Genomic DNA, 13,902 nt, shown 5'->3' with positions numbered 1-13,902 from the left:
TGCCCCAAGAAGCAGACCCCCGTCATGAGCCGCCAGGAGTCCCCGGGCTGTCGCTGTGTGTGTGGCTCTAGCTGCAAGGTGAATACTGAAAGCAGCTTTTCCCGCGGAGGGAGAGGCAGTGCCCCCCCCCCCCCAAGCCTCCCGCTTTGCCCCCGCCCCACACACTTTTCTGATTCTTCCCAGCAGGGGGCAGCAGCGCGTCGCACACAGACACACCCCGCCCCCGACGCGGTCCCAGCCCAGGACGTTACATCAGCGGGGCTGGTTTCCTGCGCTGGGAGCCGGGTCACTGGGCTGGTACCGCGGTTCCGTGGCTCAGACGGCGCAGGGCAGCGAGAGGCGGAGCCCCCATGGACAGCCAGGGCCGCAGGGTGGTGGTGTGCGACAATGGCACGGGGGTGAGTGTGCAGCCCCGGCCCCACCCCTGGCTGGGTGCAAGGGCGGCCGTGAGCCGCGGCTCGGGACCTAGACCCGGCCCAGCCTCGCTGCCACCGCGGTTCGGGGTGGGGATCGGGCCCCGGGAGGAGCAGGGGGGGATCGGGCCCTCCCACTGGCACCGGCAAGAAGCAGTCGGCTTAAAGGGTTTTGCAGCCGCCGGAAGAGCCTCGCCCCGCTCCGCTCCCCGGGGTGCGGTGCGGGGTCCCGGCTCTCCGGTGAGGGAGGTGGAGGAGCAGATGGAGTAACTGGGCCAGTGTGGCCTGTGGGTGCGGTGACTGTTGCGGCTTGGCCGGCAGTTCCCCTGGCCGGACAGGGTTCGCCCGGCGGTGCTGGCCCGGGTGGGGAAGGGGCCCAGCGACTCCGCCAGCATCTCAGCGTTGGCGCTTCCTGTTTGCTCATTTCTGTTTCTTATTTGCATTACGGTGGGAGCTGCACTCCCAGCCTGAAATCAAGGGCCCTTGTGCCAGACCCACTGACCAAGCTTAGAGCCCCCTTGTGCCCGGTGCTGCCCAGCCACCCAGTGAGAGACAGTCCTTGCCCTGCAGAGTTCACCATCTAAATAGACAAAGGGTAGGAAGGGAAACTGAGGCAGGAAAAGGGACTTGCTGGAGGTCACAAAGCAGCTCAGGGGCAGAGCCAAGAATAGAACCCAGGAATCTCAGCTATCAGCCCAGCCTGACTCATTCCCTCTGCTGAATTGCTTTGTGTAGGGGGAACTTTGTATATCTAGTATAAGCAAGGCACCTCCATTGGTGAGAGGGAAGCATTAATACTATTAGACAAGGCAGTGGTAAGACCACATCAGGAATACTGTGTGCAGTTCTGTTCACCCCATTCCACAGAGAAACTGGCTCCTAGGCTGATCAGAGGAATGGAGAGCCGATCTTAGGGGAGGAGCCTGAAAGAGCTGAGTCTCTTCAGCCTGGCCAGAGAAGGGAATCTGGTTGCTCCCTCTAAGGAAACCCCAGAGGGAGAAGAGCTATTGAAGTTTAAGTGGGCACAAGAACAAATGGAGTTAAACTGGCCAGGGAACAGCTGAGGCTAGAAGTGAGAAGAAGGTTTGTGCCCCTCACAGGAGGGGGGTTCTGGAACAGCCTCCCCCAGCAGTGGGGGGCAAACACCCCCCCTGGAGCTGGATTCTCAAGGCAGGGTAGTGATGACCTCCTTGACTGGAAAGTCTCCTTTCAGTCCTGTAGAAGAGCGGGCTCACTCTGGTGCTCTCCCTTGTGGAGAACTGAGGGGTAACAGCTCTTTCCTTGCTACTTCCCCTGCCCATGGTCACACCAACCATGGTGGAGTTCCTTTTCTCACCACTCAGCCAGCTCACACCTCGGTTCTACCCCTCCCCTTTTGGGTACCAAAAGCTAAACTAACAGCAATCCCCATCCTTACGCTGGATCTTTGGCACTCAACTCCAGGCTCTGTGGTCCCTGCAGCCACTCTTTCAGTCACCTGTATCCCCTTCTCAGAGGCCTCACACTACCTCCCCCAGGGGCTGGTTGGGGGGTTCAGTCCAGGGCCACTAGCATATGCAGCCAAGCTCTGTGCTATCAGATGCCTTGTCACTGTCTCCCTGGTCTCTATCCTACCCCTTAGCCTTTCTTCAGGCCTCATCCCCAGCTCCCCTCTGGGCTCTTTAACAAGCTCCCAGAGCTGCTCCCAGAGATCTGGGCCCTACCCTTGGGTCAGGTCAGCTACAGGAACTTGCTTCAATCTGGTGTCTTCCCAGCACCCCCATCAGATCCTTACTAGGCCACTCAAGGCACTCTCATGTCTCACCCCCTCCCCCACCAGGATGTAGAGTTCTTCCACCTTTTTTAGCTCCACCCCACTTCCTCTTTTTATAGCTCCATCCGGCTCCCCCCCAGCTGAGCTTCATCTTCACTGAGGCCTGGCCCACCTTCCAGGTGCAGCCAGCTGTGTTAATTGGGCTCTCAGGCCCACATTAACCCTTTCATCACCTGTGTGGGGCAGACCCCCACTTCCATAGGCACTCCTCTGTCTGTCTGTAAAGAAGCCTCTGTGTGTGATTTACATTACAGTGAACATCGTAAGAGCCTTTTCTTCAATATTTCCAAGCGAGAAACTCTTTTTAACTTGCTTCATTGGAGAGCTTTGCCATGAGGTGAAGGCTGAGAGAAGGCAATGCTGGTTCACACAAGGCGTATTTAGCCTGTGGGACTCACTGCCACAGGACATTGTTGAGGCTGAAAACTCAGCAAAGTCCAAGAAGGGATTGGTCATTTCTGTGGAGAAGCAGAATTGGCAGAGTTGGAATTGTTGATTCTGACACAAATCCTGGCAGGGGATGAAACCTCAGGCTCCAGGGCTTGAGCTAATCTCTACCCATTAGTGAGAGAGCAGGGGGAGGCTAATGTGAGGCAGATTATTCCCCATTGCCTACTGCAGGAGTCTTACACCTTCTACTGACCAATTCCACTGGCAATGGTCACTGTCAGAGACAGGATTCTGGGCTAGAGGGGCCTTGACTCTGAGCCAGTCTAGCAATTGCTATGTGAGTTCTGCAGGTTAACAGCTATGCTGTGTGTTCGGCAGGGAACACCGGCACTGCTCGCTGGATCTATCCAAGCGTTTGTCAGAAGTGTCTACAACCTGGCTGTCCTCACCAGAGCCCCGATCTCAGCTGCGTGCAGCACCCAACACAAGGGGTCCCAATTCAGCCAGGGGGGAGGGGCTCTGTGCAGCACCTGGCACAGTGGGGGCCCTGATCTTGGTCAGGGTCTGTGCAGTGCCAGGCACAGTGGGAGCCCTGATCTCGGTCGGGGTTGGTGCAGCGCCTGCACAATGGGGCCCTGATCCTGGTCAGGGTTTGTGCAGCGCCTGGCACAATGGGGGCCCTGATCTCAGTCGGGATTTGTGCAGTGCCTGGTACAATGGGGCCCTGATCTCGGTCGGGGTCTGTGCAGCGCCTGGCAGGATGGTAGCCCCGCCCACACTTGCTGACTTGGGGGTTAAACGGGAGACAGGCCTGCATTATGCCAAAGCGGAAGGTAATTTGTAAATGAAACATGAAGCAAAACTCCCTTTGCAGGGAGGATGCCAGGAAAGTGCCTGTAAAAGGAATCAGGAATGAGATTCCTCTGTAAGGGCTGTTGCTCTAGAGGCTTTGGCCACGCAGAGTCTGTAGCCAGAAGAAGGGGAGATTGCCCAAAAATACAGGGTGCTGCCAGGAGCAATAGGGCCAGAGGGGATGTGCCTGTCTCCTGCAGGCTGGGTCTGCGGGTGCCTCTCTGCTGGTGTGAGTGCATGTGTTGTGCTAGCAGAAGCAGGCTCAGTTCTTGCATTTCCTCTTTCTTCACATCCGCTCGCTCACTGCAGGGTTCACGCTTCCACAGCAGGCAGGGCCAGTCTGCCAGTGCTTTTGCTATGATTGCCCGGCCTGCTGTTCAACATGAGGCAGAATTAATCTGCAAGCTGCGTCCAGTGGCAGAGGGTTCCACAGGTTAATGGGAGTGAGGAAGGCCTAGGGGACACTCTTGCCTAATCTGGGAACCAAGGAGCGTTGGGTGAAATGTACACTGCTCAGAGGGAGTAATGGGTCCATTGCCTGCCACCCTGGAGGGCCCAATCCCCTGGGGCAGGTGAGAGGATCAGGCCCAGTGCTTTTACACAAACTCTAATTAACTTGCAGAGCTCGCTGTCATTGGGTGTTCAGGAGGCCAGGCTTGGAGAGGTGGCAGGTCATCCACAGATCGGAACAAAATTAAGCAGCATGGTTGAGTGGCTAGTGGGGGTGGGACTGGGACTCAGGACTCTAATTGTAGCTATGCCACCATCTTCCTGTGTGACCTTCGGTGGGAGCTTTCCCCTCTTTGGGCCTCAGTTTCCCCTCCCACCCCTTGTCTGTTCAGACAGAGTTCTTCGGGGCAGGGCCTGTCTCTCACTGTAGGCCTAGGTAGTACCTGGCACAATGGGGGGCCCTGCTGTCATACTGCTGCTCTGACTTCTAAAGCATAGAACACAGTGAGCACCCCGAAAGGACTCACACACTATTTAAAGGGATATTATCTTAGGCCGTTACAGCAGGGGTTCTCAACCTTTTTCTTTTGCAGGCCCCCCCAACATGCCATAAAAACTCAACGGCCCTCCTGGGCCAAAACAACTGTTTTTCTGCATGGCTGGCATTAAGGGGTAGCAAGCAGGGCAATCGCCTGGGGCCCCACTCCACAGGGGCCACCACAAAACTAAGTTGCTCAGACTTTGGCTTCAGCCCCGGGTGATGGGGCTCGGGGCCCCAGGCTGCAGTCCCATGCAGCAGGGCTTCGACTTTCTGCCCTGGGCCCTAGCGAGTCTAATGCCGGCCCTGCTTGGCTGAACCACTGCTTTACAGGCCTCTAGGCACTACCCTAATACTCCTAATAGCAGGGCACACACATCGCCCTGCATGGGGATACTGGTGGAGCCTCTCCCTTGCCATGGGGAGGGGAAAGGGGGGGAGGGAGTGGTGAGTGTCTACAAAAGCAGAAGTGTCACTTCCTCTAGACTCTGCGCCCAGGGCTACTTCCCTCCATGGCTGGGGTGGGGGTGGGGGAGGGGGGTGGGGCTAGGGCTAGTGACCCTGTATACATGTAGCACCTCCTGCTGGTGCTTGGGGTGCAGACAAGAGGGTCAGGCCAGCCCGGGGGGCATTGGACACAGTTCTGTGCAGCAATTTGGCTCCCTCCCCCTGGGGCAGGGGTGTCTGGGGCTCAGGGCTGGGCCAAGAGGATTTGGGGCTGAGGGGAGAAATTCTGTAGGGATTTAAAGGGTGATACTTCCAGTGACCACCCAGCCTGGTATCCTTCTGCTCCCTACCCCAGGTCATCCTGGTGGGTCCAGCTAGCCTGGGACCCCCCCACCTCAGAACACCCTCTAGGTGTTGCGAGGGTAACAGGAGTAGCCAGGTGGCCCCAGCATGTCTCCCTGGTGTCCTTAAGCCAGCTGGACGGAGGAATGGGGCAGTTCTCCCCCCAGCTTGGCCTAGTCCCCAGGTCGGGGGGATCTTGTGTGGCTGGGCGGAGACTTGGGGGGTTGTCACCTGTTTCATTTCCCTCTCTCTCTCTCCCCAGTTCGTTAAGTGCGGCTTTGCCGGCTCCAACTTCCCTGAGCACATCTTCCCCGCACTGGTCGGGCGCCCCATCATCCGCTCCACCGCCCGCGTGGGCAACATCGAGATCAAGGTCAGGCTCTGGCGGGGGGGGGCATGTCCCACAGGGGTCAGGTAAGGGGAGGGGGGCTTTGAAGGGGAGCCTTTCCTTGGAGGGAGGGGCCCTGGCCTCTGGTGGTGGCTTAGCCAAAGGGCTAGTGTCTCAAATCTGCCCCCTGCCCATCCCAGGACCTGATGGTAGGGGATGAGGCCAGCGAGCTGCGCTCCATGCTGGAGGTGAACTACCCCATGGAGAACGGCATCGTGCGCAACTGGGACGACATGAAGTACCTGTGGGACTACACCTTCGGGCCTGAGAAACTCAACGTCGATCCCCGCAGCTGCAAGATCCTGCTCACCGAGCCCCCCATGAACCCCACCAAGAACCGTGAGAAGATCATCGAGGTCAGGCTGGGCTGTGGGGTGGGACTGAGGGGCATCAGCACAGCCCAGGAGGAGGGGCTGCGGGGTGGGACTGAGGGGCATCAGCACAGCCTGGGGGGTGAGGGGGCTAGGTTGGGACTGAGGGGCATCAGCACAGCCTGGGGGGAGGGGGCTGAGGGGCAGGACTGAGGGGCATCAGCACAGCCCAGGGGGAGGGGCTGCAGGGTAGGACTGAGGGGCATCAGCACAGCCCGGGGGGCGGGGGCCGGGGGGGGGGATTGAGGGGCACTGGCAGAGCTTGAGGGACGACAGGTGGGGAGCCCAGGGCTGGGTAGCAGGGGCAGGAGGTTGGGGCTGAAGGGTAGCAGGAGGGCTGTGCCCATGATATCTCCTCTCCCACCAGGTGATGTTCGAGACGTACCAGTTCGAAGGCGTGTATATCGCCATCCAGGCCGTGCTGACTCTCTACGCCCAGGGTGAGGGGGCGCTGGGGCTGGAGTGGGGGTGGGGGGATGAAGGGGAATGGAAGGGGCAGAGCAGGTGAGGTATGGGAGGGCCAGAGGGTGCGAGAGGTCTGGGGAGAGGAGAGGGGAGGGCAGAGTCAGGGGCAGTAGAGAGAATGCAGGGGAAGGTGTTACAGTGGTGAAATCTACCCTGCCGTATGGCAGGTGAGTGAACCAATTGCCTGGGTTGCTGGCCTGGGGAACTCACTGCCAGTGGATGTCCTGGAGGCTGAGAGCTGAGCAGGGTTTGGGGTGGGAAGTGCAGGGAATGACCAGGGGAGCCCTGCTTTGGGAGGGCAGGCAGGGGAGACATCCCCTCTGGGCATGTTATTTCCTGTTTGGCCACTAAGGGGCCATTGTCACCTTTCCTCTGAAGTGGCCAGTCCTGGTGCCTTTGGAGGTGGGATACCAGGGTAGATGGGCGTATTGCCTCTCAGCACAGTAACCTCTCCCTCCCGTTTCAGGCCTGCTGACTGGGGTGGTGGTGGACTCTGGGGACGGTGTGACCCACATCTGCCCTGTCTATGAGGGCTTCTCCCTGCCCCACCTCACCCGGCGGTTGGACATTGCGGGACGGGACATCACCCGCTACCTCATCAAGGTGAGAGCTGGGTGAGGGTGTGTCACAGATTTGCTAGCCGCCCGTTGGACTGCTGTGAGGGGAATCCACGCCCCGGGGTCCCTGGATGTCTTAAGCCTCCTGGAACCTAAATGGAGTCCAGCCCGTCTCAAGGTGTAAGCTTTCTGGGTCCGGCTCAGCTCTCGCAGGAGCCCCGTGGCAGCTGTGAAGCAGATCTCTCACCCGGCCCCCGCCCCGAGACTCACCTGCTGCTCTTGTACCTCATCACACGCAGCAGAGAGCTCAGATCCTGCAGACCCGACCTCCTGCCTGCAGCGCCTGCCGCTAGCTCCCGTTCCCTGGGGAGGCCTCCACTCAGCTGGGCTCAGGCAGGGCCCCTGCCTCAAGGCTACTCTGTCGAAAATGGCCCAAACCTCCCAAGAGCTCAGCTCCTCCCCTTCATAACCGTCCAGCCTCCTCTGACAGGTGACTCCCTCTCAGCTGCACCAGGCGAGCCTGGCCCCGTGACCTCGCTGCCCAGGCCGCCTCCCCCACTAGCCAGCTCTCCTGGGGGGGCCAGTCTGTTGTCTAGGGCGATGCTGAAGCCGAGTGCCTCGCGTCGCCGCAGCTCTGTGTTACCGCTTTGCCCCCGGCCTTCGGACTCTCCGCCCACCATGGGGGCGAACAGGGCGTCGCGCAGGTGAAAGGCTGCAGCCCAAAGGGAGGGTCCTGCGTGGGAAGGAGCCAGGCAGCCAGTTCCTGCCCCCACTCGGAGTGCCTAGATCATCCCCAGATCCTCACAGGAGGCCAGAGTGAGGGGTAGGACCTTTATGGGAGGGGGAGGGGCCCCAGCAGCTCCTGTTACTATGGTCTCCCCCTCTGGCAGCTGCTGGTACTGCAGGTTCCCCCCATGACTCTGTCTCCCCCTCCTGGCAGCTCCTGTTGCTGCGGGGTTATGCCTTTAACCACTCTGCGGATTTTGAGACGGTGCGGATGATGAAGGAGAAGCTCTGCTACGTGGGGTACAACATTGAGCAGGAGCAGAAGCTGGCTCACGAGACCACAGTGCTGGTGGAGTCCTACATGGTGAGGGAGCTGCTGGGTGTGTGTCTCTGCTTGGTGGATGGGTGGGTCACTCCTGCCCCATTGAGAGACCCTTGCTGGGATGGTGGGGACCTTAGTGCAGTGGGGCTGGGAGTTAACACCTCATTGGGATGCCTGGGGCGATTCTCCCACTTGGAGCAATCAGCTCAGGCTCTCTGCAGACTCAGGCAGTGTTGCTGATGGCCTCTCCCTCTGCTCCCCCCCAGCTGCCCGATGGGCGTGTGATCAAGGTGGGGGGTGAGCGGTTTGAGGCACCCGAGGCCCTATTCCAGCCCCACCTCATCAATGTGGAGGGTGTGGGTGTGGCTGAGCTGCTCTTCAACACCATCCAGGCGGCTGATATCGACACCAGGTGAGCAAGGGGGTGGGAAGTGGAGCCTGGAGCCCCTCCCCCAACACTGGGCCGCTGCGGGGGGGGGGCTGCCGGCCTAGAAGGCGAGACCATTGGTGGGGATTTTGTGTGTGTGTGTGTGTGTGTGTGTGTGTGTGTGTGTGTGTGAGCTAGTAGGGGAGGTGATGATATTATTGGGGATTGAGAGGTTGTTGGTGGATCCCAGGGGGCCGATTGGAGGGGGGTTGCTGGGGAGGTCCTAGGGTGTTGGGAGGTGAGTGGAGGCAATCACTGGGGTAAGCCTGTTGGGGGGGATCCTGGTGGAAGTTGTTTGGGGGTTGAGTGGGGAGCTGGGGGGTTGGGAGGGTGAGTGGAGATCCTAGGGGTACAGTGGGGCTGAGCCTCGAGGACCCCTCCCACGGGGTGTTGTCTGTCTCACTCCATCTCTCTCCCCAGGGCAGAGTTCTACAAGCACATTGTACTGTCAGGCGGCTCCACCATGTACCCGGGCCTGCCCTCCCGGCTGGAGCGTGAGATCAAACAGCTCTACCTGGAGCGGGTGCTCAAGGGCGACGTGGAGAAGCTGTCGGTGAGTGGGCACCATGTGGGATGCATGGGCACTGCCCCACTGGACCCTAGCTCTTGCAATGGGCATGGGGCCTACAGTCTCCTCCCTGGGTGGGACAGGCCAGCTCAGCTCCCCAATGCCACCCACAATCCATTGCAGCTGACCTGCATAGGGGGCCAAGGAGGCCCCTGCCGTGCGAGGGGGATTTGCCCAGGGGTGATGTAGGGGTTCAGAACAGCTCTTCTGGCCTGAAAATCCAGGAGTGAAATCCTGATCCCATTGACCCTGTGCCTGAGACCAGTCGGGCTCCTCCTGTAGCCAAGGGGGCGGAGCCTCTTCTCCTGGCTCTGGGTTTGAATCCTGGGGATCCCGTTTTTAATAAATGGTCTTCTCTTCTCCTGCAGAAATTCAAAATCCGGATCGAGGACCCACCGCGGCGGAAGCACATGGTGTTCCTGGGGGGCGCCGTGTTGGCCGACATCATGAAGGACAAGGATACCTTCTGGCTGCAGCGAGCCGAGTACCTGGAAAAGGGGACCCGCATCCTGGAGAAGCTGGGGGTCACTGTGCGATAGGGACGCCCCCGTCTTCCCCCCCTCCCCACTAGCTCAGCCGCCCCATCTCTTCATTAACTCTTTCCTCCCTGTCAATATCGCCTTGATTCTGCCTTTCTAACAGGCCAACCAATCACAGGGCTTCTTTTGGGAACTTTTCTTCTGGGGTGGGGAGGGGGGAATAATCATGGTACCAGGGGATTGGGTCTGGGTGGGGTGGGGAAAGGGAGGGTGTGCCTCTCTCATAGGCCCAGGGCACTCTCCATCCCAATCCCTGGGCTCTGCCCTGGCCACGCCAGTGATGTCTTCCCTCCCCCTAGGGGCCAAGCGGGCCCCTGGAGCAGCCTGCTAGAGGCAGGAGAGAGTGGGGTTCACATAAGGCTGTCTCAGGCTGGATCTCAGGGAGATGCCCCTGCTGGGGAGGGATCAGTGAGGCCAGGTAGTCCCCCACTCCGAAGCCTGGCTAACACCCTGGGGCATGTGCTGTGGGGACCAGGGGGAGGGGCTAGCTGCCCCCCCCCCCATCCCTGTGGGATTGGCCCTTGGGAAGCAAATAAGGGAGTGTTGGGGGGAAATTTGAGGGGAGGAATAAAGGGATCAATGACACCCCCCAGCATCAATGACACAACAAATTGGATTGGGGTGGGGAGTGTAGCCAGCTTCGGGGGGGGGGGGGCACTTCTTTCCATGCCTCCCTCTCTCCACACTGCAATGCTGGGGTGCAGACATGGAGTGTTTGCTGGGCCTGGGGCAGGATTCCCATGCGACGCATTCTCTGTATTAAACGTGGCGGAGGAAAATCACCCCCGCACACGCACAAACCTGTAAATGGGTTTTTTTACCCTGATTTTTAAATTGTTTTTGCTTCTTAGTGTCTCTCTGTCTCCTGTCTCTGCTGGGGAGGGAGGGGTGAGAAGAAGTGTATGTCCCAGCTCTGGTTCAACCACAGGCTGGCTCAGATATGGGGCCTTTCCTCTCTATGGGGCGCTGGTCCCTTTTCTGTGGCCCATGAGTGGATTGACTGCGGGGGAGGGTCCCAGCCCAGCTCCTAGTGGGACCAAGCAGCCATGTAACTGTGAGCGCTGAATCTGGCCTCCCTGGGGGATCTGCCCCCATCCCTAGGGGCAGGAGTCAGGCCTCGGGGTGGCTCCCCTGCTCCCTCCATACACATAACGGGAGATGCTCTGGGCTGGGGGGTGCTGTGATGACATAGAGTCCCTAGGGCTGCCAGGCATGGGGCACGAGGGCATGTCCAGGTCTGGAACTCTGAGCCCCCCCCCCATGATTGTTTCCTGGCCAAGGGGACCTTTTTAAGTGTGTGGGGGGGCTGTTTTTCTGATTACTGCCATTGGGTTCCCATGGCAACAGATGCCTGCGTGTGGCTGGGGTGAAAGTGACTGGTGGAGGGGACCTTGATTTATGTAGGAGGTGCCCAGGCCTATCCCCCTCAGCTCCCTCCTGCCCTGCGCTACACACGGGCCCCCTGTGATGAAGATGGGAACGACATGTGTGTAAATAGACTCCTGGAGTCTATCCCCAGCTCTGGGTGGGGTCTGGTGGTTAGAGCAGAGGAGCTGGGAGCCGGGACTCCTGGGGTCTATCCCGATCGAGCTCTGGGTGGGAAGTGGGGTCTGGTGGTTAGAGCAGAGGAGCTGGGATTCCTGGTGTCTATCCCCAGCTATGGGAGGGAAGTGGGGGATGTTCACCCAGCCCCCAGTGTGGCCCTTTGTCTAAAGGGTCAATCTGAGCATTTCCTGTCCCGGCGCTGTGGCTCAGGTCCCTGGGGTCTATCAGGGGCTGTGAGGTCCTGCGATGGCAAGGCCATGGGGACGACAAATGCAAAGAATAATCCTTGTTGCTAAATAGGAATCCTGCTGCTCTTACAGAACATAGGGCTTGGGCAGTGTGAGCCCCAGGCTGCCAGGGGGCAGCACAGGCCTTCAAGACTAACTACGTCGGAGTGATTCACACGTACATTTCCCTGTCTGCCCTGTGGTAAATCTGGAGTCACTGAGTGCAGAGGCTGCCAGCATCCCCCATGCTCTGACCGTTAGACACCACTCCCCTCTCAGAGCTGGGGACAGAAGTCAGGAGCCCTGGCTCTCAGTTCTTCACATTGCCACCAGGTGGTGCTCAACCCACATCTCTGTCCCAGCACAGAGGCCCCTTAACTGGGGAGCCCCTGTCTCCGCCCACCCCCGAGCCTGGAACCAGGACCCAGGGCAGAATCAGCCACCCCCCCCCCCAGTACAGAGCCTCCCCCCGGCCTCAGAGAGTCCAGAGAGGGGATGAAAATGGGGGAGGGGCTGGCCCCCATCCCTCCCGTCCCACAGGGATTGGGGCCGGGCGGCATACCAGGCTGAAGGGGTGGGGGGTGAATACCTGGTGGGGTCTAGGGGTCAGTGTCTCCCCCAGCCCCAAGCGGATCCAGCGGGGCCCAGCTCCATCAGACAAAGGCCAGTGTTTCTGGAGTCTCCTAAAACAACCAAGCAGAAACCGGGAGGGGGGGGTGATTAAAACGAGGGGAAAGGGGGCGGGAGAGCTCCCATAGCGTCTGCCTGGGATGCCCCCCCAGCCCCTCGTGGGGCCGCTAGCACGGGGTGTGGTTACTACCTATGGGGCGGGGGCTCCTGCCCCAACAGGGACCAGGGCGGCTGAGACCCAGCAAACTCACCTCTCGGCGGGCCCTGAACGGGCGCTGGATCGGAGCCGGTGTGCCGGGGCGGGGGGAGGGGCTGTGTCCCACCCCCCACCTCCCTGAGCCAGCCATTCCCCCCAGCTGGGGCTGGAGGGGAGCAGAGCTGGCGCCCCCTAGCGGGGAAAGGCCCCGCGTCCCACGCCCGCCCCCCTCCTGGTTCCCACACACAAGGAATTCCATGCATTTCCGCGCTGCGGCTCCATCCGACCTGCAGCCCCCGCGGCTGGGCCCACTGTACCGTCCCCTGCTCGGCTCACACCACACACACCGAAACACCCAACCCCCCGGAGATGCACCACACACACCCGCCACAAAGCCCGCCAAACACACACAGCCCCCCGTGCAGAGATGCACACCACGACCCCCTGACACACACACGCACACCTGGTTCACAGCAGAGACAGCTGGGATCCCTGCCCCTAGTCGGGGCTGCAGCCCGGGATTCCTGGATTGCAGAGCTCCGACCCTTCCCTGTCTCCCCTCGCCTGGCCTTGGGGGGAGTTCCAGAGCCTCGCGAAGCTGTGCTGCTGGCCTCGGCCTCCCCAGGAATGGAGCCCCCTAGGGACTGCCAGTTGGCTTAGCAGACAGGGTGAGCAGGTAGGAGTGCGTGGAAAAGCACGTGTGCAAATGCCTAAGGTTGTGCCCACAAGTGAGTGCACATGTGCAAATGCTCAGGTGTGCATGCACATGCATGGCACACACATTTGTGAGTGTGGGAGCAGCGAAGACAATGTGATGGCATGGGTGTGTGGTGGCATGGGAGGATGCATGCGTATGTGCAGGTGTGCAATGGGACGATGGTCACACCAGTGTGTGTATGACGAAGTAAGGAACACGTGCATGAACAGGAGGGTATGTATGCACATGCACAGGAAAATGCATGCACGGGAGGGTGTGTACACACAGGGGTATGCTTTCATGGGAAAGTGAGAAGGTACAAGAAACTGAGCTTGCACAGGAGAGCTTTTGTGTGTGTGTGCACAGCATGCACACAGAAGTGTGCACATGGGTGTGCACATGTGCATGCATGTCAAACTAAGCTGCACATGGGGGTACTCACACATGTGGGAAAGTGAGGGCTAGGAACAATTCTGGTCCCTCTATGTCCCCACCCCCGCACGCTCCCACTCTCGCCCATGCAATGCGCACCTTTGTATGCACTCACGCTCCTGTGCATGCACACCCACGTGCATACTGACTTCCCCCAATCTGGGACCAGCTCCCTGTTGAGGGTCTCAGCTCCCCGTGGGAATCGCCCTGAGCAGCATGAGGGCCTGGAGAGGATGGCGGGGAGGAAACTCACACTGAGCCTCTCCCTGCTCCCAGCCGGGCATGGGGGCGGGGGGAGTGAGGAGCCAAATTCCAGCCCAGTGTTCCAGCCTCCAGGTTTCTGGAACAAAGGGCTGAACTAGGTCTGGGACTGGGGCGGGGGGGGGGGATGTAGCAGTGTATGCAGAGTGTGTGTGAGTGTTGTGTGCATATGCACATGTCTTTGTATGTGTGTGTCAGTGTGAGCCACAGCATATGGTCACTGTACACACCCATTCTCTGCAGATTCACTGTCTGTCCCTTTCAGCAACTACTAGAGGAAGGCAGGGTGGTGGGGCGGGGAGTCTG

At 59.8% G+C, this 13,902-nt stretch overlaps 1 protein-coding gene across 1 annotated transcript; it reads left to right on the top strand.

Annotated features, from left to right (window-relative positions):
• Positions 1 to 230: 230 nt before the first annotated feature.
• LOC112113573 (actin-related protein 2-B-like) lies at positions 231 to 10,458 on the top strand. The gene is made up of 9 exons (XM_024209901.2): positions 231 to 398; positions 5,508 to 5,618; positions 5,774 to 5,989; positions 6,372 to 6,444; positions 6,936 to 7,072; positions 7,967 to 8,116; positions 8,341 to 8,486; positions 8,922 to 9,054; positions 9,438 to 10,458. The coding sequence occupies exons 1-9, from the start codon at positions 351 to 353 to the stop codon at positions 9,606 to 9,608; spliced, it is 1,185 nt and encodes a 394-aa protein (XP_024065669.1). The 5' UTR covers positions 231 to 350; the 3' UTR covers positions 9,609 to 10,458.
• The last annotated feature ends 3,444 nt before the right edge of the window (positions 10,459 to 13,902 follow it).

Source organism: Terrapene carolina, unplaced genomic scaffold (genome assembly GCF_002925995.2).
Source record: "Terrapene carolina triunguis isolate 2854851 unplaced genomic scaffold, T_m_triunguis-2.0 Scaffold89, whole genome shotgun sequence".
Taxonomy (NCBI): Eukaryota; Metazoa; Chordata; order Testudines; family Emydidae; genus Terrapene; species Terrapene triunguis.
This window is presented reverse-complemented; position numbering and strand designations above follow the sequence as displayed.

Coding starts and splice junctions, on each gene's coding strand:
- LOC112113573 (XM_024209901.2), top strand. CDS start 351: ATGGACAGCCAGGGCCGCAGGGTGGTGGTGTGCGACAATGGCACGGGG. Junction 6,445..6,935: donor GCTGACTCTCTACGCCCAGG/GTGAGGGGGCGC, acceptor CTCCCGTTTCAG/GCCTGCTGACTGGGGTGGTG. Junction 8,117..8,340: donor TGCTGGTGGAGTCCTACATG/GTGAGGGAGCTG, acceptor GCTCCCCCCCAG/CTGCCCGATGGGCGTGTGAT.